General features: G+C 44.7%; 1 protein-coding gene across 4 annotated transcripts in view; it reads left to right on the forward strand.

The window, feature by feature from the left end:
• LOC126095759 (transcriptional enhancer factor TEF-1) overlaps positions 1–21,567 on the forward strand; it is a 759,916-nt gene that overhangs the window by 172,417 nt on the left and 565,932 nt on the right. The window contains exon 2 of one of the 4 annotated variants that reach the window (XM_049910555.1): positions 9,755–9,822. The exons of the other annotated variants lie outside the window; for them this stretch is intronic. Coding sequence (XP_049766512.1) covers positions 9,783–9,822 — 40 coding nt within the window. The 5' untranslated portion in view covers positions 9,755–9,782. The remainder of the gene's footprint in view (positions 1–9,754; positions 9,823–21,567) is intronic. 4 annotated transcript variants of the gene reach the window in all.

Here is a 21,567-nt window from a genome sequence, read left to right on the forward strand (position 1 = left end):
TGTTTACGAAATGGATGGGCTTAAATTCCTATATTAGCTCTATTAGAACACATATTTTCTCTGTTGTCCCTACGTTAGTCTTGTTGTTCTGTCTACAGTGCACGTAAATAAAATCCATTAACATCTTATAAAACAAAAATGATTCTTCCACGTCCAGCCAGTAAGGCCATCAGCTTCCAGAACTTCCGTTACAAATATTGCAATACTTACAATAGTTTTCCGCCTAAGATAAAACTTATTTCATGTTCTCACTTTTTAGTAAAACTTTAAGGTTACGCGTACGTGATTACTGTCTCTATACAGAGGAGAATCCGTCGAACACGAGTGGACAACCGGCGCCCCCACGTACCGGATACAGCCCGTGATTGATTTCAATTTGGCCTGGAAGGTAATTTACAACGAATCTGCTGCAACCAGTTGCTTTTATTGGTATTTATTTTTCCATGATGACATTTCAAAATGCCGGCGTTGCAGAATTTTGCAAAGGTGGTTTTCAAGACAGCTTTTGTAAAACGTAGTAAGTAAAGAAGCGCATAATTGTAAACATTTGAAGCTCAGGTAAACATAAAATGAATGTACCAACAAAAACGTGTGTTTTGAGGCATAAAGGCAATTTGCTGGCGTGGCGTGTCGGGGGATGACTGCTAATGAAATCGTTGCATTACCGCAAAAGCATTTTCACGGGCGTTATAGTTTTGACTCTATGCGCTAGGATCGTTGCCGTCGCGTCACCTCACGACGCGGTACGCGAGCTTAATTACGTTGATCAGGCAAAAGGGTAAGAAAAATCGAGATGCGAACCAGCTTAATTCCCCACACAAACCACTTCCTAACTCAGCCTCTTATTCGTTACTCTTATCTGATTTCCCGAAATGTAGGACTTTTTTATATCTTACCCTCACCTGAAGGCTTTAATAGTCGATATGTTACTCGCTATTCACTGACATTTAATTTATAAAGAGCGATCAAAAAGTTTCCGTTTGAGGGTGTTCCGGCAGCGTATATGCAAGGTAGCGCAAGTCCGATGCTGATGTATAAGCACCGGCGCGTAGGCAAGGGATTGTGTGACATTCATGTCTTTCCGACGTGCGTGCAGTAAATTCGGAAACGTAAAGTATGGCGACGTTATTACCACATGCTACGAAACAGGACCAACGTGCTGTTACTCTTTTCTTGGATGCCGAAGGCAAACAGCTTTATAGAAATCCATCGAAGAATGAAGCACATGTGTGAGGACAGCATGTATGTCGAAACCCACTGCCCGGGAAAACTACAAGGGGTGCTGCTCCTTCATAACAACTCGCTTTCCCAAATCGCAAATGTCGTAATGCAGATCATCTTCACGCAGCAGGACACGGTGTTTCATTAAACGGATATCTTCAGCCTGGTACGTCGGTGGTTTGATTGCCTTAGTGGTCACTGTGATTTTGCGTGATTGGCATACCGATTCTGGACTCTACGGCCGTCGAACGGGAAGTTTTTAATTTCCCCTTGTGGTAAATCGTACGAGGAACAACACGTTTTTGATGGATCTTCAGTGTGCCGATGCTTTGAAACGGCATAATTTTCTGTATAGCAGCTGTCACCATAATCATCTATTGCATTAACGGGGCTTAGAGACCTACAGCAGAACAACAATAGGAAAAAAAAAACATTACAGATACAAAAACCCCAATAAAAGGAATGCCTGTCAATCACAAGACAGGAGGTATTTGCTGCAGATGACACTCCATCTTTTCCGGTCTCTAGCATCATCCTCCAAGGCTTCCAGTTCCACTTCTTGAAGGATCATCGTCACTCGATCCTTGCATCGCGTTCTTGGGCGTCCTCTCGGGGATTTTCCCTTGGGTTGAGAATGGAATCTCTCAGGAAGGGATCCGTCCGCTCGTAAGATGTGGCCAAACCATTGTAGTTGCCTCTTTCCCAATATTGAGTCTTCTGACGTTGCTGATGCCGCCCAAGATGCACAACCGTATAAAAGTACTGGCCTCACCAGTGTCGTGAACAGATGGACTTCGTTCTTCTGAGATATCAGACGAGACCAGTGTCTAGTGTTCCGTTGAAAACAACGCGTCGGCGGCACCGTTTGGGAAAACACAATACATCCAGGAACATTGCCTAACATGGTTGTTTAGGTGGTCGAGTTGTCGAGATGTCCCAATGCATAATGTTGCTTGGGCGTACTCTCATCCAAATTTTTGAACGTGGCCCACTCACCGGTCAGCGTTACTGTGACACTGCACTTCATTTCCATGTGTGTCTTTTCAGGCGTGCACGCGGTCCTGACTTTATTCCACCACAATTCTGCCCAATGCTACCGTGCACGTACCACATGATGGAAGGGTTATCGCACCACCTCTTACCTACATTTTACCGCTTTTGTGACGCCGCGTCGATGGAAGTAAGAACCGCGACGTCCAGCGCTTGAAACCTCGCGGTTTTCTTACGTGTGGTTGCAGAAATCGTTTGAGACACACCACCACTCAGAACTGACACGAAAAGGCCTCAGTGGGTGGCATACACGGCTTCAATGAAACGGGTCTTTCCCTTGAGGCGTTGATTCTGATGCAGTTTGCGGTCGAAAACTACAGTTTTCAGTGCGATGAGCAACAGGACGACCTTCTTGACAATCTTTGACACTGCTGAAACGCCACAGGCGCTTCAACCCTTCTCTGAGGACTTGGGTGGGCTAGCAGCCGTACTGAACGTGATCGCCACCTATTGGAGTAAAGCGCGACTACTGTTTTTGCTCTGGTGTATAGGAGGCAACCACTAGGGACCGTTCAAAACCATTCGACAAAAATTGAACGCAATCCGAAGCAGCAGAAGGTGCTTTTTCTGCCCTACTGTTTTTCGTTTTCCTGTGGCGTGATCGCAGAGGGATGCGACATTGATTTGTGAATAAAACGGCAAAAGGTCCCTTAAGACCCTCATTTCGGTAATAATGTCTGTGCCACCCGCCCGCATTTCTTGAGAATTTCAAAAATGTACCTGCACAGAGCAGACCTGTGAGAGAGTCCTGGCTGGCTGCTAGTAGGCACGCCAGAACAGAGAGGTGTTAAGTGGTTGCCTACCAGCAGGCGAGTAGGACTTTCCTCGCGGGTTTTCTCTGTACATATATGTTTTTAGTGCTCAGCAATCGTGGGTGCGTGGCACTGAGAGTATCGAGGAATTGGGAGGTCTTAGAGGAACCCTTTTGCCGTTTTATTCATTCGTGTGTCAATGTCGCATCCCACGCTCAAAAACCGTCGCGTTCAAATTTCGGGGAATGGTTTTGAACGATCTCTTATGGCTCCACATTGTACACCAGAGCAAAAATTGCGGTCACCCTGCACTCCAAAGGGGTCGATCACGTTCAATGGAGTTGCTGACCCACGATGTCCGTAGGGAGGTGTTGAAGGGTCTGTGGGGTGTTAGCAGTCAAAAATTGTCGAGAACCTCGTCATGTTGCTCACTGCACTGTGAACTGTTGTCTTCGACCGCATGATGTATGGGAATCAACGCCTCAAGGGAAGGAGTGATTTAATTACGCACTTGATGCCACTCACTCAGTCTTCCTTGTGATGATTCTGATGGATGGTGTGTCTGGACTATTTTCCTCTTTCATTAGAAAATCGTGTGATTTCAACACTGGGAGTCGCAGTTCTGACTTCCATCGTAGAGGCTTCAAAAGAAGGGATGAAATGTTGGTAAAACGGCTCCGACTACCTTCCCATTGTGTGAAACATCCACGTTGGCGTTGGGCAGAGTCGTGGTGAAATGTGGCGTCAATGTGGCCTCACTAACCCATCTTAACCTCACATTATCTCTTGAGCCCTGGCCTTTTCTTCGGCACATGTCGACAATTTTCTGTCTGAAGAGTCACTGCGCACGAGGGTGACGTCACAGGGTCCCACGCATTTGTATCATTACAGCGGAAGGTTACAGCACCTTTGAACTAAGTTTCAAACTTCTGCGTCCTAATGAGAAATCATTTTGGGGTTTTCGAAAAAGTGGTCTTTTAGTTCTGTTCCACAGTGTACATCTACATCTACATCCATACTCTGCAAGCCACCTGACGGTGTGTGGCGGAGTGTACCTTGAGTACCTTTATCGGTTCTCCCTTCTATTCCAGTCTCGTATAGTCTGTGGAAAGGAGGATTGTCGGTATGCCTCTGTGTGAGCTCTAATCTCTCTGATTTTATACTCATGGTCTCTTCGCGAGATATACATAGGAGGGAGCAATATACTGCTTGACTCTTGGGTGAAGGTATGTTCTCGAAAGTTTAACAAAAGCCCGTACCGAGCTACTGAGCGTCTCTCCTGCAGAGTCTTTCACTGGAGTTTATCTATCATCTCCGTAACGCTTTCGCGATTACTAAATGATCCTGTAACGAAGCGCGCTGCTCTCCGTTAGATCTTCTCTATCTCTTCTATCAACCCTATCTGGTACGGATCCCACACTGCTGAGCAGTATTCAAGCAGTGGGCGAACAAGCGTACTGTAACCTACTTCGTTTTCGGATTGCATTTCCCTAGGGTTCTTCCAATGAATCTGCGTGGCATCTGCTTTACAGACGATTAATTTTAGTGGTCATTCCATTTTAAATCACTCCTAGTGCGTACTCCCAGAGAATTTATGGAATTAACTGCTTCCAGTTGATGACCTGCTATACTGTAGCTAAATGATAAGGGGTCTTTCTCTCTATGTATTCGCAGCACATTACACTTGTCTACATTGAGATTCAATTGCCATTCCCTGCACCATGCGCCAATCCGCTGCAGATCCTCCTGCATTTCAGTACAATTTTCCATTGTTACAACCGCTCTATATACCACAGCATCATCCGCAAAAAGCCTCAGTGAACTTCGGATGTCATCCAAAAGGTCATTTATGTATATTGTGAATAGCAACTGTCCTACGACACTCCCCTGCGGTGCACCTGATACAGATGAAGAGAGCGTTTTGTTCTTCCATTGACGTCTTGAGAAGATGATGGCATTGATTTGAGTCCAGCTCCTACAATATTCCACTCCTGTGTTCCGCCGGAAGTGTTATACGTTTTGTGGGAGGGTGAATCCAGTGAATCCAGTCGCGGATGCATGCAGAGCCCAATGTTGACTTCAGTGTCACATTTAACGTGATCAGAGTACAGTAACTGTCGTGAAAGCCGCCAGTGGGTGGTACTCGCCCGCGGCTAGCCAAAACTAGCGCCGCAGTGGGCTATTACTCTGGGGAGGTGAGTCAGGCGGGCAGACAGCATTGTACGACGGCTGATTTACGGCGGCGCGTGGGCGCGTCTGGCGCCACGGCCTCCCCGCCCACGCCTCTTGGCACCGGCCCACGCCTCGCCAGCTTTCAGCAGGTACGCTCACCCTCTAAATCTCCCCAACTTGGCCGCGGCCACCACCTGCGCTTGTACAGTGTTTCTACTTTCTCACTGCTGATTTTCTTCCTTACCGTCTCGATGTACTTACCGTGATAGTTCGTAAATATTGGGTTGGTGCATAAGTTCGTTGCATTTTTCCCATAAGTTTAATAAACAGAACAGACACACATAACAGAGACTTCAGTTAATAATATATTCTCCTTCACTATTACAACTGTCTGCCAACGCAGGGGTAACTTTTCGGTTCCTTGACTTTGAAAATCACGTGGTTTTGAGGCGATGAACTCGTCGAGCCGTGTTGGGAGCGCATTTTCATGCAGAAAGTAAGTTCCTTGGAGGATATTCAATACAGAGCAGAAAAGGTGAAAATCTGAGCCCAGGAGATTAGGTGAATAAGCTGGGTGCGGAATGACTTCTCATCTCCTGTACAGTGTTTTTTGTCCAACCCATCGCAGCCCACACTTGGCCACGTAATAAACCGTGTGTGAATACATGCTCATCTACTTTTCGTTTAGTGGAGCCAATATATCATTTACTGCCCTAGTGCAACCTAACCTGTAGTCTAAATGGACCACATTTTTATATTTGACGACGTAAATAATTTCTCATTTCTGTCTTTTAAGTTCAGATTAATTAATCTATGCTCCGTGAAAAATTTTGTCTATGTCTGACAAATTTTTAACTGATGATACGTCTTCACAAACTCGTCATCTGCGAGAAGTCTTAAATTATATTTAACAATATCGAAATCTCACGCTCTCTGCCGACTTGCAGGTTAAATTTTGTTTGTTCCCATAGCAGGATATAAACTCGTGATCATGCAGTTATTTCTTTATCATAACCTCTACGATTCATTGGTCGTGCATTACGTGTGCAACACCTAGTAAAAATAACATTATTCCTTTCTGAAGGTGCTCACACAGTTGACTACAAGCTTGACGCTTGTCCTAGCATTTTGCGCAAACTTTCATCAATCGACTTCGACCCACACAACTCGAGCTTGCTTGTTCAATCTGACCTACAGTTCTTTGACTTCAGTCACGTTTGAACTTGAAAAAAAAAGAGGGGGCGAAAGAGGAAACGTGATATTTGATCTTAAGAGTGGCTAACAAAACTAATAGCTATCTCCCGCGTTACTTTAGTGAATTAAATATTAATTCGCGAGAGTACTAATTATGTCACTCGTAACTCCTTGCTACATTGAAAGGCGAGATATAGCTATGAGAGAAGCTGTAATAGAAGAATAAAGATAGACAGCAATATTGTGATTTTTCGCCACAGAATGGAACTAAAATGGCGTCACGTGCTTCCAACTCTTCTCCATTGTTTCACCTTTCTATTACAATTTGTTTTAAGGCTGTGATTTTCTGAAAGATTTAGACTTCTTAGAGACGCCGTCTTTTTTATTGTCAGCTGATGGACAGTGGCATATCATATCTGCATTACACTTAAGTCTGTCATAACTCTCCTTTCATTTTTGCTCCATAAACTGCTGTAGTACGTGATTACATATAACCGTCGAGTGGATTACGACTGGTATAAGATCCCTTGGCGTGCTGCCGCTACGAAAATAACTTTGCTTGTACAAGCATGGACAAATTTGGTACACTCGCTAAAGCATAGGCGCTTGTGCAAGCTTGAATAATAGAAAATCGTTCAAGCCTTAAGCGGAGCCTCTTGAATGGTTAAAACGCATGTACAAAAAAGCTGTCAAGTACACTTGTATATTCATACGTGTCAAGCCTGCAGTAATGTTTGTGGGCACCTTACGTCGGAAAATTGCGAAGCATAAAGTATATTGACGAATAAGATAGGAACATAGCCACTTGCTGAACAGCGGCTCCTCCTATGAAGCTCTCAGCGTACCAGAATGTCTTTCCGCACAATCCGATAGGCGCCCTCTGTGCCCCCGAAGAAGTGAAGGCACGCATCTCGTCCCCCTCTGCCTTTGCCATAAATTTCGTTACTGGCGGTAGCGTGCGCATCCGCGCCGTTAAGGAGACGGCCTTATATAATTACACTTCTTACGAACACTCGACATCAAAGCGTCTCCGCTCGATCGTGCCGACCGGCGGAGGGATTTCGGGCTGCAGAGCTCTCTTCTTAATCAAATTTACTTAAGGCGGGCCGAAGACGCCGTAAAAAGCCGAAGCCTGCCGGCGCAGCGCTTTTGTTTCCGCCGGCAGCGCTGCTCGGCGACCCCTCCCTCACCGCCCCGCGCCGCGGCCACCCGTCCCGAATAATTAAAACATCAGCCGGTGACGGTAACGCTTGCTTTTTGCGCACTTTTTTCTCGTTGTTTTTTGCAGTTACTCAATTTTAATAACGCGTCGAAATATACACAGCTTTGCCGTTCAAATATTTGCATATTTTGCATTCGGCTCCCTTTTACTCGCTGTTCGTGTTTTGTTGTGACGATTAATTACAAATATATTACCGTTTATAAAAGTGTCTCCCCTGCTCCCGTTTAAAATATCCATCACCTTCCCTTTGGGGTACGATTTTGCGGAAATTTGTGTTTGCTCTCATGAGACCTGCGACAATTTTGCAAACTTTTGTAGACTTGGGCTGCTGACATTCAGTGGGAGAGTCCTCAGGAAATTTAGTCCATCAACAAAGGAAGTAGCATACAAAATACTTATTCGACCAAAACGTGAATGTTGCTCGTCAGTGTGGGCTCTGTGCCAGATCGGACTGATAGAGGAAACAGAAAATCCGAAGAAGAACTGTGCATTTCTTTATAGGTCCATTTAGTAACCACGAAAGCATTACAGAGATGATCAACCAACTGCAGTGGCAGACGCTGCAAGAGAGGCAATGTGCATCACGGTGTGGATTATTGTGACAGTTTCGAGAGCGTATGTTCCTAGAGCGGCAAATAAATATATTACTTCCCCCCACCAGCGTACATCTCGCGGAAAGACCATGAAGATAACGTTAGAGTTTCGAACCCACATGGAGGCTTACCGACAATCGTCGTCCCGGGAACTACTCGCGACTGGATCAGGAAATGGGAAAGTTGTACACAAATTACTCTCCGCCACGCACCGTAATATGCCTTACGGACTATAGCTGTAGACGTATCAACATAGGTGCTTGAGGATATTCTTGCGTAACATGCTTACGAAAACCACATCTATATGGACACAGTAGAGTATTCCCTACAAATCTTCACGTTGACATATGTTTTTGTGTAAGTGGTGCGCGTTATCTTCCCCACACTTAACACCTTGCGGACGGATCCCGAGTTTACTCGTGTTTCGCGCGCCATCCGCTACGGACGTGCCTCCAGATATCTCGCGTTTCCTATGCGTTCTCTATAGAAGCCATCTGCTGTGACATATTTTAACTACTTCGTCTATTTAGGTCTTTACACCAGTAGCCAACGTATCAAACTTGATTGCCCTATTTCGCTTATTTAGCATTTTGATTGTATTTTTATATATTAAATAGTACTATTTTCGTCTTGACGGTGCTCCTGCTTTTAGAGATGGCCCTATTCATAAAACAGAAGGAACTGAACGAATCTAAAATAATTCAGGAGCTTTTTGGCGATGATTATTTAGATGTTCCTAGAAAACGAAGAGCCGGGTGTCTGTTGAATGACTCTGAGGAAGATTCGAGTGACAGTGATAAGATTAGACCTGTGGAGATGCGTAAGGTGCCAGTGTTTTAAAGAAATTCCGACAGTGATGATGGCGAGTCTGTTCTTGGGACTGATTCGTCTTAACATTTAGATACGGATTTACTGATGACAAGTTTCGGTAATTCTATCATTTTAAAGGCGACTAAATATATACGTATTGGTCTGCTAGGCGTGCCACTCTCATCACATACTGTGAAGCATTAAGCATTGTGCAAAGCTTTTATAAATGTACCCTTAAAATTGGCATAATCCAATAATACTATGTCTCTGGTAAATTTTACAGTAAGGATATGCATCATCAGTCGGTTTGTTCCGGAAAGGTTCATCCAGTTTCACACATTAATGAAGGTAGAAACTTTGGGTGAATTTTAATTTGCGAGTAGGACTACAAAGTCTTTATTTTCAGAAGAACAATGCAATTTTACAAGGGAATATCGATTACATCAATGTTTATATAGCCTTTACAGACTTTACAATTCCGTAGAGGATCACAGTTTCTTTTGTCTTTCACGAATGACCGATGTGTCCTCCACAGGACGCATAAATGCAACAAGAAACTTGTAACTGATGGTAATAACCAGTCTGCAACCTTGTTATATTTTAGAAAAAAAATAATTAAAATGTTTCTTGACAACACATTTTGATCTGTTTTTAACATTGTAAATTATAATGTACTAGACCTTTTTTTAAGTTGCGTTCAATTTCATGTATGTGATTGGGTTATTTGTTTTGTGTTTCAGGTGAGTAGTTGATGACCACGTGAGAGATATGCACATTGAGCAGTGGCTGCCTGTGATAAGTGAAAAAGGTAACTGTCTGTGATACGTGAAAAAATACTTCTTCTATTTAGACAGTATTTCACCCAGCCTTCCTTACCATAATTATGTCGACAGGTCTAATCAACCAATAAGTCTGTTGATATGGAACGTATGTTAGGTGCTGCAAGGAATTGGAGTCGTGTAAGCCAACCGTCAAAATATTAGTCATCCGCTTAAAATTGCACATTGGTCGCTTTGGAACGCTGTAGATGATACAGAATTGGCAGTCATGTGACTCTCCATGACAGTGAAGTGTTGTGTTTGTACCAGTCGGGTGAACGGTATCAGCGCAGGAGGGGGTCGGCACGGAGCCATGACGGTATGGAGTGTCGTGTTTCGGGCGTGCTCATGACCGCACCGCGAACGAAGCTGACTGATTTGTAGGTGTATGAACAACTGTCCAGGGTGCGGACAAGGAACGGTGTACCATTCGCAACTACGTAAAACGGCATAAAAGCGGTGGACACGAACAGTTCCTGACAGATACGGTGACGAGTGTCCCATCTTGTCAGTGACAATCGGTTTCAAACCTGACAGAAATTGTTGGTAACAGTGAATGCGGGTCCATCTCCACCAGTTATCGAGCGGATATTGCGAAGGGAACTGCATGCAATGGAATTTTGGAGTCGGATACCTAGCAAAAGGTTGTTGATTAAAGCAGCGTACAGACCCTCACGTCTTCAGTAGGCCAAACAACGCAGAAATTTGCCAGTATCTGACTGGAGGGGTGGAGTGGTCCGACGAGTCACGAGTTTGGTTATCTGTACGGGATCTGATCATCAATGAGTGGCTTCAGCTGGAGATGTCACACCTAAAGAAACTTGGGGAGTGTCTTCCTGGCCGAATTGAGGCCATTTGTAAGGGCTAGAGGTGGTTATGCACGTCAGCGTTATGTCTTCTGGGGACTAAAAAGTTTTTGTCCGGACAGTTCGGAATAACATCAGCTGGTGCGGGTGATAGCCACGATCCCCTCCATATATCTGAGTTTACAGCGCAAAGCGCAAAAACAATTTCATGAGATGACTGATTTCAAAACTTCGACGGAACGAAATAAAAACTAGTCATTAAGGAGAATATTCGAATTAATACTTACCATGTCTTACAATGCGCTGAGTTTTTCTTTCTCTATTAAAGTTTTATTGTATTAGGCATAGCAAGGAAAGGTGCACAAGGCCATTTGAACTTCGCACACTGTACGTACCGAACGTAAATTTTCACGAAGATGGCTTATTCTACCATTACAATAAAATACTTCATTTAGACTGTGCTTGAGATTTTCGGTGGTCTGAGGTATGTGCAGATCTTATTGGTAAATCCGTTATTGAACTTCGTGCAGTTCATTCGGTTCAGGTTACGTCATGTACTCATACGAGATGGTAACGCATTCTCGCTACCTTTGGCCAAATCTATAATCTGGTGCTAGTAACCTTTGGAGTTGAGACAGCAGTTAAAAACACCTTCTTCGTAACATGAAATGCTAAAGATACGAGTCCGTTTATCAATGTCTAAGAGAATATTTCAGGTTGATCGTGTAGAGGGGGGGGGGGGGGGGGGCATGAGGACAGGGAAGTGAAATTATGAAACAAAGATAGCTGTTCCCTCCTTGAAATACCCGCCGCACTTTTGCAGTAATTACCTGTTGCTGGAAGCTGCAGAAGTCTCATGTGCTTTGTATCTGCGATGCACTGCTTCTTCTGGGGACGACGTCCTCAAGTGATGTATTTAAATTGAGCAGTCCCAAGGAGCATTGGCGCTAGCGCAGCCTCGTACTGCTTTGCTTCGTGGAGTGAGTGACATTTGATATCAGTGTTTGATCCTCACTCATCCATTAATGGTATTAAATAACATTATTGAGCTGTCTTCAGCTGTAATCCGCATTATGTCCTCTCTGACCTCATTAAAAATTGTTAATCGTATCCTTGTGTCCTTGGATATAAAAGTTCGTATTTAAATAACTGCAGCTGCTTTACCCTCAGGAGTTCTATTAAGGCTTTTTCGCTTCGAAAGAGTAACTCTATAGCCAAAGAAGTAATTTTTTGTAATGATTATTCGGAATTCATTGGCTATCCTGTAATGGATTCTTCTCTTTAATTGACGGAAAGATTCAGTTTCCACTTTTTTTCCAGGATCGATTTGGAACTTTGGCATGCTTGTTAACTGCAGCGCTCTTATTTGCTCTCTCTCTGTGCCAGTGTGTTACTTTGACATTTCTTTCAAACATAAAACACGTACGCTCTGCTCTTGTATCCCAGTCTGGTACGTGTGTACGCGCAAATATCAAGTTCACGTTTGCTGAAAATAATGGATCTTAAGTACAGAGGAAGTAATAATTGTTTCAATTCAACATCGATATACAACAATATCCGTCTGAAGTCAACTTTGGATTGAGGAGTCGCCCTTCGCATTCATCTAACGGCCAGTTCCGCGGATCGTTCGCGATTTGAATCGGATTGACTTCGCTCGGTCGAATCATTTGGTGAACCATGAAACACAGAAAAACATAAAATCCAGTCGTACTGTTAAAAAAAAATTAGTACCTATAGAAAATATGTATCTTCGTTCTCATCACCGTGTTGCAAAAGCGGTAAAAATTAAGGGTATAGTAGTTCATTTTATTGACACTACGATGCTCATCATCGATCCACAGGAATAAAGATCATCAGCTCCACAGGAATAAACAGTGATCTACATACACTATGTGATCAAAAGTATCCGGACATCTGGCTGAAAAAGTTCATGGCCCCCTCCATCGGTAATGCTGGAATTCAATATGGTGTTGGCCCACCCTTAGCCTTGATGACGGCTTCCACTCTCGCAGGCATACGTTCAATCAGGTGCTGGAAGGTTTCTTGGGGAATGCCAGCCCAATCTTCACGGTATGCTTCACTGAGGAGAGGTATCGATGTCGGTCGGTGAGGCCTGGCACAAAGTCGGCATTCAAAAACATCTCAAAGGTGTTCTATAGGATTCAGGTCAGGATTCTGTGCAGGCCAGTCCATTACAGGGATGTTACTGTCGTGTAACCACTCCGCCACAGACCGTGCATTATGAACAGGTGCCCGATTGTTTTGAAAGATGCAGTCGCCATCCCCGAATTACTCTTCAATAGTGGGAAGCAAAAAGGTGCTCAAAACATCAGTGTAGGCCTGTGCTGTGATAGTGCCACGCAAAACAACAAGGGGTGCAAGCCCCCTCCATGAAAAACACGATCACGCCATAACACTACCGCCTCCGAATTTTACTGTTGCTACTACACACGCTGGTAAACGACGTTCACCGGGCATTCGTCATTCCCACACCCTGTCATCGGATCGCCACATTTTGTACCGTGATTCGTCACTCCACGCAACGTTTTTCCACTGTTCAATTGTCCAGTGTTAACGCTCCTTACACCAAGAAGGCATTTACTGGTTCGGCGTGTGGCTTATGAGCAGCCACTCGACCATGAAATCAGTTTTATCACCTCCCGCCTAACCGTCATAGTACTTGCAGTGCATCCTGATTCAGTTTGGAATTCCTGTGTGATGGTCTGGATAGATGTCTATTACACATTACGACCCTTTTCAACTGTCGGCGGTATCTGTCAGTCAACAGACGAGGTCGCCTCTTCGCTCTTGTGCTGTACGTGTCCCTTCACGTTTCCACTTCGCTATCATATCGGAGAAAGTGGACCTCGGATGTTTATGAGTGTGGAAATCTCGCGTTCAGTCGTATGACACAAGTGAAACCAGTCACCTGACCACGTCCGAAGTCTGCGAGTTCCGCGGAGCGCCCCATTATGCTCTCTCACGATGTCTAATGACTACTGAGATCGCTGATATGGAGTACGTGGCAGTAGGTGGCAGCACAATGCACCTAATGTGAAAAACGTATGTTTTTGGGGGTCAAATAGTGTATGTACTTCGCAAGCTACCATACGGAGCATGGCGGAGGGTACTTTGTACCATTATTGGTCATTGCCTGTCGTTTTCCACTTGCAAATGAAGCGAACCAGAAAAAGTGTCTATACGCTTCCGTTCAAGCCGATATATCTAGGCGCTGTTTACACAAGGTGTATTTTCGTAGCAGTAGGATCGTTCTGCAGCCTGTTCCAAACACCGGTTCTCCAAACTTTCTCAACGGTGGTTCGCGAAAAGCATGCCTTCTTCCCTCCATTGATTCCCATTTTAATTCACGGAGTAGTTCCTTAATACTCATGTGTTACCGAACATGCCGATAACAACTCTGTTAACACATCTCCGAAATGCTTCGACGTTTTCCATTAACCCGACCTTGGGGGGGGGGGGGGGTTCCAAACACTATCAGCATTCATGAATAGATCGCACAAGCATTCGGTACGCGGTCTCCTTTACAAATGGCTCTGGGTACTATGCGACTTAACTTCTGAGGTCATCAGTCGCCTAGAACTTAGAACTAATTAAACCTAACTAACCTAAGGACGTCACACATATCCATGCCCGAGGCAGGATTCGAACCTGCGACCGTAGCGGTCGCTCGGTTCCAGACTGTAGCGCCTAGAACCGCACGGCCACTCCGGGCGGCAAAGGTGTCCTTTACAGATGAGCTATTAGTCGGCCACTGTATTATGTATATAGATAACAAGAGCAGTAATATCATAGTTGCCTGGGGCCCTCCTGGGCGACACATTGGATCTCTGATGAACAGCCACAATGCGGAACAACGTACTACTTAAAAAGTCTTTTAGCTGCTCATGTACGATCGGACCTTCGTTGTGTCAGCCGTGTGGCTCTGTGTCAGATGCTTTCCGGGACCTTTCATGGTACAGAATATATATATTTTGGCTATGGTTCTTTTGTGCTTCTATAATACAAGGGAGTGCTTGCACTCAGATCTCCAGGCCTTCCATATTCTACACAAATAACGTAACCGAATGTCATTTTTTGTACGACACTGCAAGGCCAACAACTGCTGCTTGAGGTGTGCTGTGCGGGAATAGCGTGCCGTACCGGCTGTTGGTGTGAGCTGACCCGCGGGCTAGCAGCCGATCTGAGCTGCCCTAAAAAGACGCGCCGGCTGGAGTGCTTTGTACACACCAGGTGCAACTGTTTGGTTCGGGAAGCGGCCTTTGTCACTGCTTCTCCAGCATCGCCCTTTTTTGGTGCACAGTTAACCTCTGCCGAAATGCGGAATGGGCCCTTTATTGTATTCAGCTGCGCCAGTGCTTACAGATACCACCTCCACAAGACCCCAAACCTTTGGTCGGATAGGATGATTCGTCCGTCAGTGGCAAGACGTATGTGTGCCCATCTGCTGTTCATCTTTTGCACATAAAGGGTGGTTTGATAAGTCTGGTAAAAAAGCCACAAGAATGTTTCGTTAACAATCCACCTTACTTCCCGACATAGTCTCCTTTCAGGAATTTGTGCGGCTGGTCCCGGCGGAGGTTCGAGTCCTCCCTCGGGCATGGGTGTGTGTGTTTGTCCTTAGGATAATTTAGGTTAAGTAGTGTGTAAGCTTAGGGACTGATGACCTTAGCAGTTAAGTCCCGTAAAATTTCACACATTTGTCTTTAAGGAATTATACATTTGTTCCAAAGATCCTTGAGCTTTTTCATATGTCAGACGCAGAAAAATACTCGATGACTGCAACTATCACGTCCTCCTCTGATGAAAATCTCTTCCCAGCAAGCCAAAGTTTCAGGTTAGGGAACAGGAAGAAGTCACTTGGGAGCCAAGTCCGGTGAAAAGGTTGGATGAGGAATCAATTCAAAGCCAAATTTATGCACTTTCGCCATTATTATCGCTGATGTGTGGGATGCTGTATTATCCCTGTAAAAGAGTACAGGCCTACCTTGGTCGTTTTCCAACCAACACAAGTTTTAAACGATCCAACAATTAAGCATAGTAGGTTCCAGTCATGGTTATGCCTTTTTTTTCTTCTTCAGGTAATCAGTGAGGGTTATTTCTTGGGAATCCCACAAAACAGTGACCATCACCTTACCAGCTGACAAAATGGATTTTACTTTCACCAGCCTTTGTCCATTCTTTTGACTGCCATATTGATTCTGCTGTGTAATGATGGACCCAAGTTTCATTAACAGCCACAGATCGCCACAAAATGTCCTGCAGATTGCTATTAAATATCGCGAGCTGTTGTGTTGAACTGTTGTGCCAGATGCGCTTTTGGTCGACTTCGAGCAATCATGGCATCCACGTCGCATGCAACTTCTTCAAAGATAATTCTCCGTGCAGGACTTAATGCACTCGCTCAGCTGAGATGCCTGAAGTCTCAGCAATCTCACGAATTTTTATTCAGCGGTCTCGTATCACGATATAATGGGTTTTATCACCGCTTCGTGGTGAACTCAGTTGGACGACCGGAGTGTGCTTCATCTTTGGTGCTTGACCGACGAAGCTTAAATTCATTAATCCAAAAATGGTCTTCAATAATTGTGGAGAGTCCGCGTGAACTTCACCCAGTTCTGTTTTAATTTGTGCTGCAGTCCAACTCTTCAAATGGAAATGTTTAATGACAGCACGAAAGTCGGTTTTCTCCAGTTTCAATCGCAGTCGCCACACTCGCCAAATCAGACGGGTGTTCAAAAAATGGCTCTGAGCACTATGGGACTTACCTTCTGAGGTCATCAGTCCCCTAGAACTTAGAACTACTTAAACCTAACTAACCTAAGGACATCACACACACCCATGCCCGGCGCAGGATTCGAACCTGCGACTGTAGCGGTCGCGCGGTTCCAGACTGTAGCGCCTAGAACCGCTCGGCCACCTCGGCCGGCCAGACGGGTGTCAACATGAAGTGTACACTGTACGTTGTTGAAATTCTTTATATGATCCTTGCAATAGTCAAGCTTACCAACCATGAAGATGCGAAAAAATGTTCCATTCTCTAATGGAAATCACCAAACTGATCAAACCACGCTCGTACATAAATCGACTTTCCTTTGTTTCGCTTGATCCAACTTCTTTTAATCCTATATACTAACGATCAGTCATGAGGATTATCTTTCCTCACTTTCATCAATGAAACTTTACAAGTGTTATTGAATGTTGGCCGAGAATTTCTTACCACCGTTTACACGTTCTAAAGACACTTTGAAAAATCTCATGAGTCACATTTGACTTTTTGTTGCTTTGAAACGAATTAAAATATAAAACTAGTGCCCTGTATATTGTATCACGTATTTTGTTAAAAATAACATTTCTTTTTGCTATTCAAGCAAGCTTATTGTGATTTTAAGAGCATCATACATCAATGCAGACAGTTCTTTTCTCTTCATCGTCAATTTTTTTCACTACTACTACTACTACTACTACTACTACTACTACTACTACCACCACCACCACCACCACAGGCGAGGAGGAGGCCTCAAGGATAGTGTGCGAAGCGTAATATTCAGGTCGAAGGCGGTTCTGAGATGTTTTGGAAGGGGTTTCCATACTATCACTTGGAGCCAGGCATTCAAAGTACAGTGAACATGAACCAGGATGATTATTTCAATATCCTCCGCGACCACGTTTTGTCCTGCGTGTTCACGATGTGCGTGCTATGGACACTGTCATATTCCAGGATAACAGCCTCGTTCACAAGGACGCAAGTATACGTTCCGTGTGTGACGAAACACTCAGATTGCCTGTCACACCACAAAAGGCCCGCTAAATCACCCGACTTTAATCTCACAGAAAATTTCTGGGTGTGTTTCAGACTATGGAAGAAGCAAAAGAGTCATCACTCAAGCACTTCGGTAACTCTGCGGGATAAAATCGGCAGTGAATGGCCTCGTCTGGATACGGCGTTCATGGAAAAAAGTCACTGGATTGAGGTCATTATGAGGACCAGAGGTAGTGATACACGCTACGAGCGTGATGTCTACTGGGTGTGACCAATTTTTTGCCCGATGTGCGTTTGTGGCGTATTGACAAGATTTTAGTTGTTTTCTAAGCAAATAGAAACAACCAGTAAACCCTCTCGTACTCCCAATTTTTTAAAGAGTCGAGCTCTCATGTAAAAAACGTCATTTCTCCCACACTATATGTCGTACAATGATACAATTTTGGAGGTACATTTAGTGGTGTATGCGGATACTATCTGCAAAATGGGTTGCGAATACAGTTAGTAGTAAAAAAGTAATAAATTAAAACCTCAGGCCTGATGCCGAAGTTGTTCTGCATGAAGAGCGAAAATGTAGTAATGTAGTAGTTGTTTCATTATTTTGCGAGGTTTCAGCGAGAAAAAGTTCCGAAAAGGTTGGAATTATGTGTAAAGATCGTTTGATGTCGCTAAGTGCTCTCATTCTCAAATTACTGGGTGAATTTAGTCTGGGTGATCTGTGCTCCCAGAGCTACGCTACCCCAAGAAGTAAACAAAATTTCCAGTTTTGTTGTTTGGCACGTGTCCGCAGCTCGTGGTCGTGCGGTAGCGTTCTCGCTTCCCGCGCCCGGGTTCCCGGGTTCGATTCCCGACGGGGTCAGGGATTTTCTCTGCCTCGTGATGACTGGGTGTTGTGTGATGTCCTTAGGTTAGTTAGGTTTAAGTAGTTCTACGTTATAGGGGACTGATGACCATAGCTGTTAAGTCCCATAGTGCTCAAAGCCATTTGAACCATTTTGTTTGGCACATTGTGTTAAACCTTTAACGTGTGGTTATTATTCGGAAAGTAGGGTTAGATTTCTTAGAAAACATAAACTACCACAGATTTTTTTTAAAAAACTTATTTATTCTTCTACATAGTTTCGATATTTGTTTAACCATTTGTCATAGCGTTCTACTAACGTTCTACAAGCTTTTGTATCCCCAAGTCTTAGATGTCCGCTGCCTTTGAGGATATCTGGTCTTTAAGTGCTTCTTTCACCTCGTCATCTGTTGGGAAGCGCTTGCCGCCGAGATACTCATTTAGGTAGCGAAACAAGTGAAAATTGCTTGGTGCAAAGTCTGGATGTACGGTGTGTTGGAAATCTATTCTCACAAAACAAAAGACTGATTATATTATGGATGTGAATGGCGGTATGAGATCTGGCGTTGTCATACAGCAACAAAATTCCAGACATCAGAAGGCGACCTCACTTACTTTGCATTGCAAGTCGAAGTTTAGACAGGGTAGCGCAGTAAGCGACTGCATTTGATATCCCTTGCTCCATAATCTTCACTAACAAGACTCCATGTCTGTTCTGAAACACGGTTGCCATAACCTCGCGCGTTGACATTGTCTGCTTGGCCATGACTTTGACTGGTGATGTCATGCTACGTCATTCCATTGACTGACGTTTAGGGTTTGGGGTCATGTAGAAAGACCCATAGGAAATTTTGTGCAAAGTTGTTGCACCCACATTCAGAAATTTCAGTGTTAAAGTTGGAATTGTGAATCGTCAGTCTCTGTGAACCTTTTCATCTTGGGCTTCGACCAAATCATTTGAGATCACTAACGGCTGCCCTCATCCCGGTTCATGATGGACATTTTTCCCGCCCACCCTTGAAAGCCGTCACCTACTTAACTGCCTGTCATCTCATTGAGGCCGTACACATCACTTACCTGTCAATGAATTCCCGCTGCTACAACGTTCCTTGCTATCAAAAATCCAATCACTGACCGTATTTCACAATCGGGGGACTTGTTCTAACATTTTGAACTGACACTGTAACAGTACACAGCGACAGTACCAAAACAAATGGCGTCTTTCGACGATTAAGGTATGCCGGGGGTCGGTTCGCATGCGCGTTTGAATATTCGCGCAACATTCGATTAGCTACGGCGCCTCGGACATTACTTTCAGAATAACTGTCGTAATTACTTCTCAAAGAGTAGGACAGTATTTTATTCTTTTAAACTAGGCCAGTAAATGTAAGAAATACTGAAAATTAAATTTTTGTTGCCCCTGGAAGTTGATAGACATAATGCAACTGGTATGCACCGTGTACCGTTTTAGCCGTTTAGTAATACATGCTTTAGCCCTTGAAATGTACCAGGCATTAAGATAGATCAACGACACGTCGAGGGAACTAAGCGTAAAGTAGAGAGTAAGTTCGTTGCTTGGAAAGACTGGTGTCTGCCGGCTTTTTTGGCGAGCGTTGTGCGCTTGTTTCGGCCACATTAGCCGCGAGTCTTCCGCTATTAACGGAGGGAGTCCCCCGTCTTCATCAAAGCGCGACAGGTGATTTCTCAAGCCCCCAGGCTCGTCCTTCACAAAGGGCCACGCGACTTCGATTCTCGTGGACCATTACTCGATGAATCGAAGCGTGGCCTCTCGCGCACGTCATTACGTCCCCTGTCCGGCCAGATTTGTCTCCTTCTTCCGTCGGCCTCGTCTTCTTTTTTCCCCGTGTCCTTTTCGTCTTTTGTTTCTTCGCATCGTGGTCTCTCTCTTCCCTTCTGGACTGTACCGCACCCGCCTCATACACATAAGTAACTCATATCCCCCTCCTCTATTTTCCGCAACAACTCCCCCCACCCCCTGCCCCACCCACCACCGCCATAATACATGGAATACAGCTTTCCCTACCAGCAACACAGCAGGTTTCCGTAAGAGCTGAAAAATGCTGTTGACAAAGTTCTTGGACGTTCCGCAACAGAGAGGTGCGCCAGCCTCCAATCGAATAACGGCGGTGATGGGTAGAGCCGGCCAACCACCTGGATGTGGTTTTTAGGCAGTTTTCCGCACCTCATGTAGTAAATGCCAGGCTGGTACCCAAGTCCCGCCTCAGTTACAAGATTCGCAAACATTTAGAAAACTTCCGCTCCCTTACACCCTATGCAGACAGTTGGGGTATACAAACCCCATCGCTGAAGTTGACAGAGCCGGCCGCGGTGGTCTAGCGGTTCTAGGCGCGCAGTCCGGAACCGCGCGACTGCTACGGTCGCAGGTTCGAATCCTGCCTCGGGCATGGATGTGTGTGATGTCCTTAGGTTAGTTAGGTTTAAGTAGTTCTAAGTTCTAGGGGACTGATGACCACAGATGTTAAATCCCATAGTGCTCAGAGCCATTTTGAAGTTGACAGATGGTGACAGTAAGGGCATCCGACCACCCCTTTAACCAAGGGTGTACCGACATGCTAGTACCGTGGGTCGCGTACCTCATTGTAACTACGTAAGGGCTGCTAGGGAGAAAAGGGCATATACATAATTTGTTAGGAAGTTTCCACCCGTACATGGCCGGCAACTTTTTGCTGTAATACTGTAATACTTTAAAACTCATTTCTGCCGCAGATTGAGTCTTCGGGGTGTTTTTAACATCGATTCCTGACATGCCAATTCTCATTTCAAGGAAAAATATTACTGTTCATGTAGTTCTGCTGGCAATTCAGAATACTCAGACTTTCCTAGTGGCTCCTTAAGTTTTATATCTTTGGGGTGGGGCAGCAACAACACTTTCACAAATAAGGTAATGATATTAAGTGATTGCACTAAAAAATATTTTTCGGTCCATTTATCCTGAAACTTTCACTTCTCGTCCCGTAATTTGAGCTTCCTCTTCGGTGCTTCCTTGCCCAGTGTAAGCTTAGTTTTAGATCTTCAAGTGGTGTCCGTGAAACTTCGTACCAACCAACTAATGCGGAGACTGATGCTCAGTAATACAAGGCATGTACTGCAGAATAAATGAACCACTGATGACTAAATGACATCTTCCCTGAAGGCCTACGAGCAGCTCTTGTTGCCGGTACTACACTCTTGCGCAAGTGAGCAGGTTAAAAATTACCGTGCCGAAAGACAAGTTGTATTCCGAACTCGGATACTACTGTCCAATGCCAGCTGGACTGGCGTGGCT

Source organism: Schistocerca cancellata, chromosome 8, assembly GCF_023864275.1.
Source record: "Schistocerca cancellata isolate TAMUIC-IGC-003103 chromosome 8, iqSchCanc2.1, whole genome shotgun sequence".
NCBI lineage: Eukaryota > Metazoa > Arthropoda > Insecta > Orthoptera > Acrididae > Schistocerca > Schistocerca cancellata.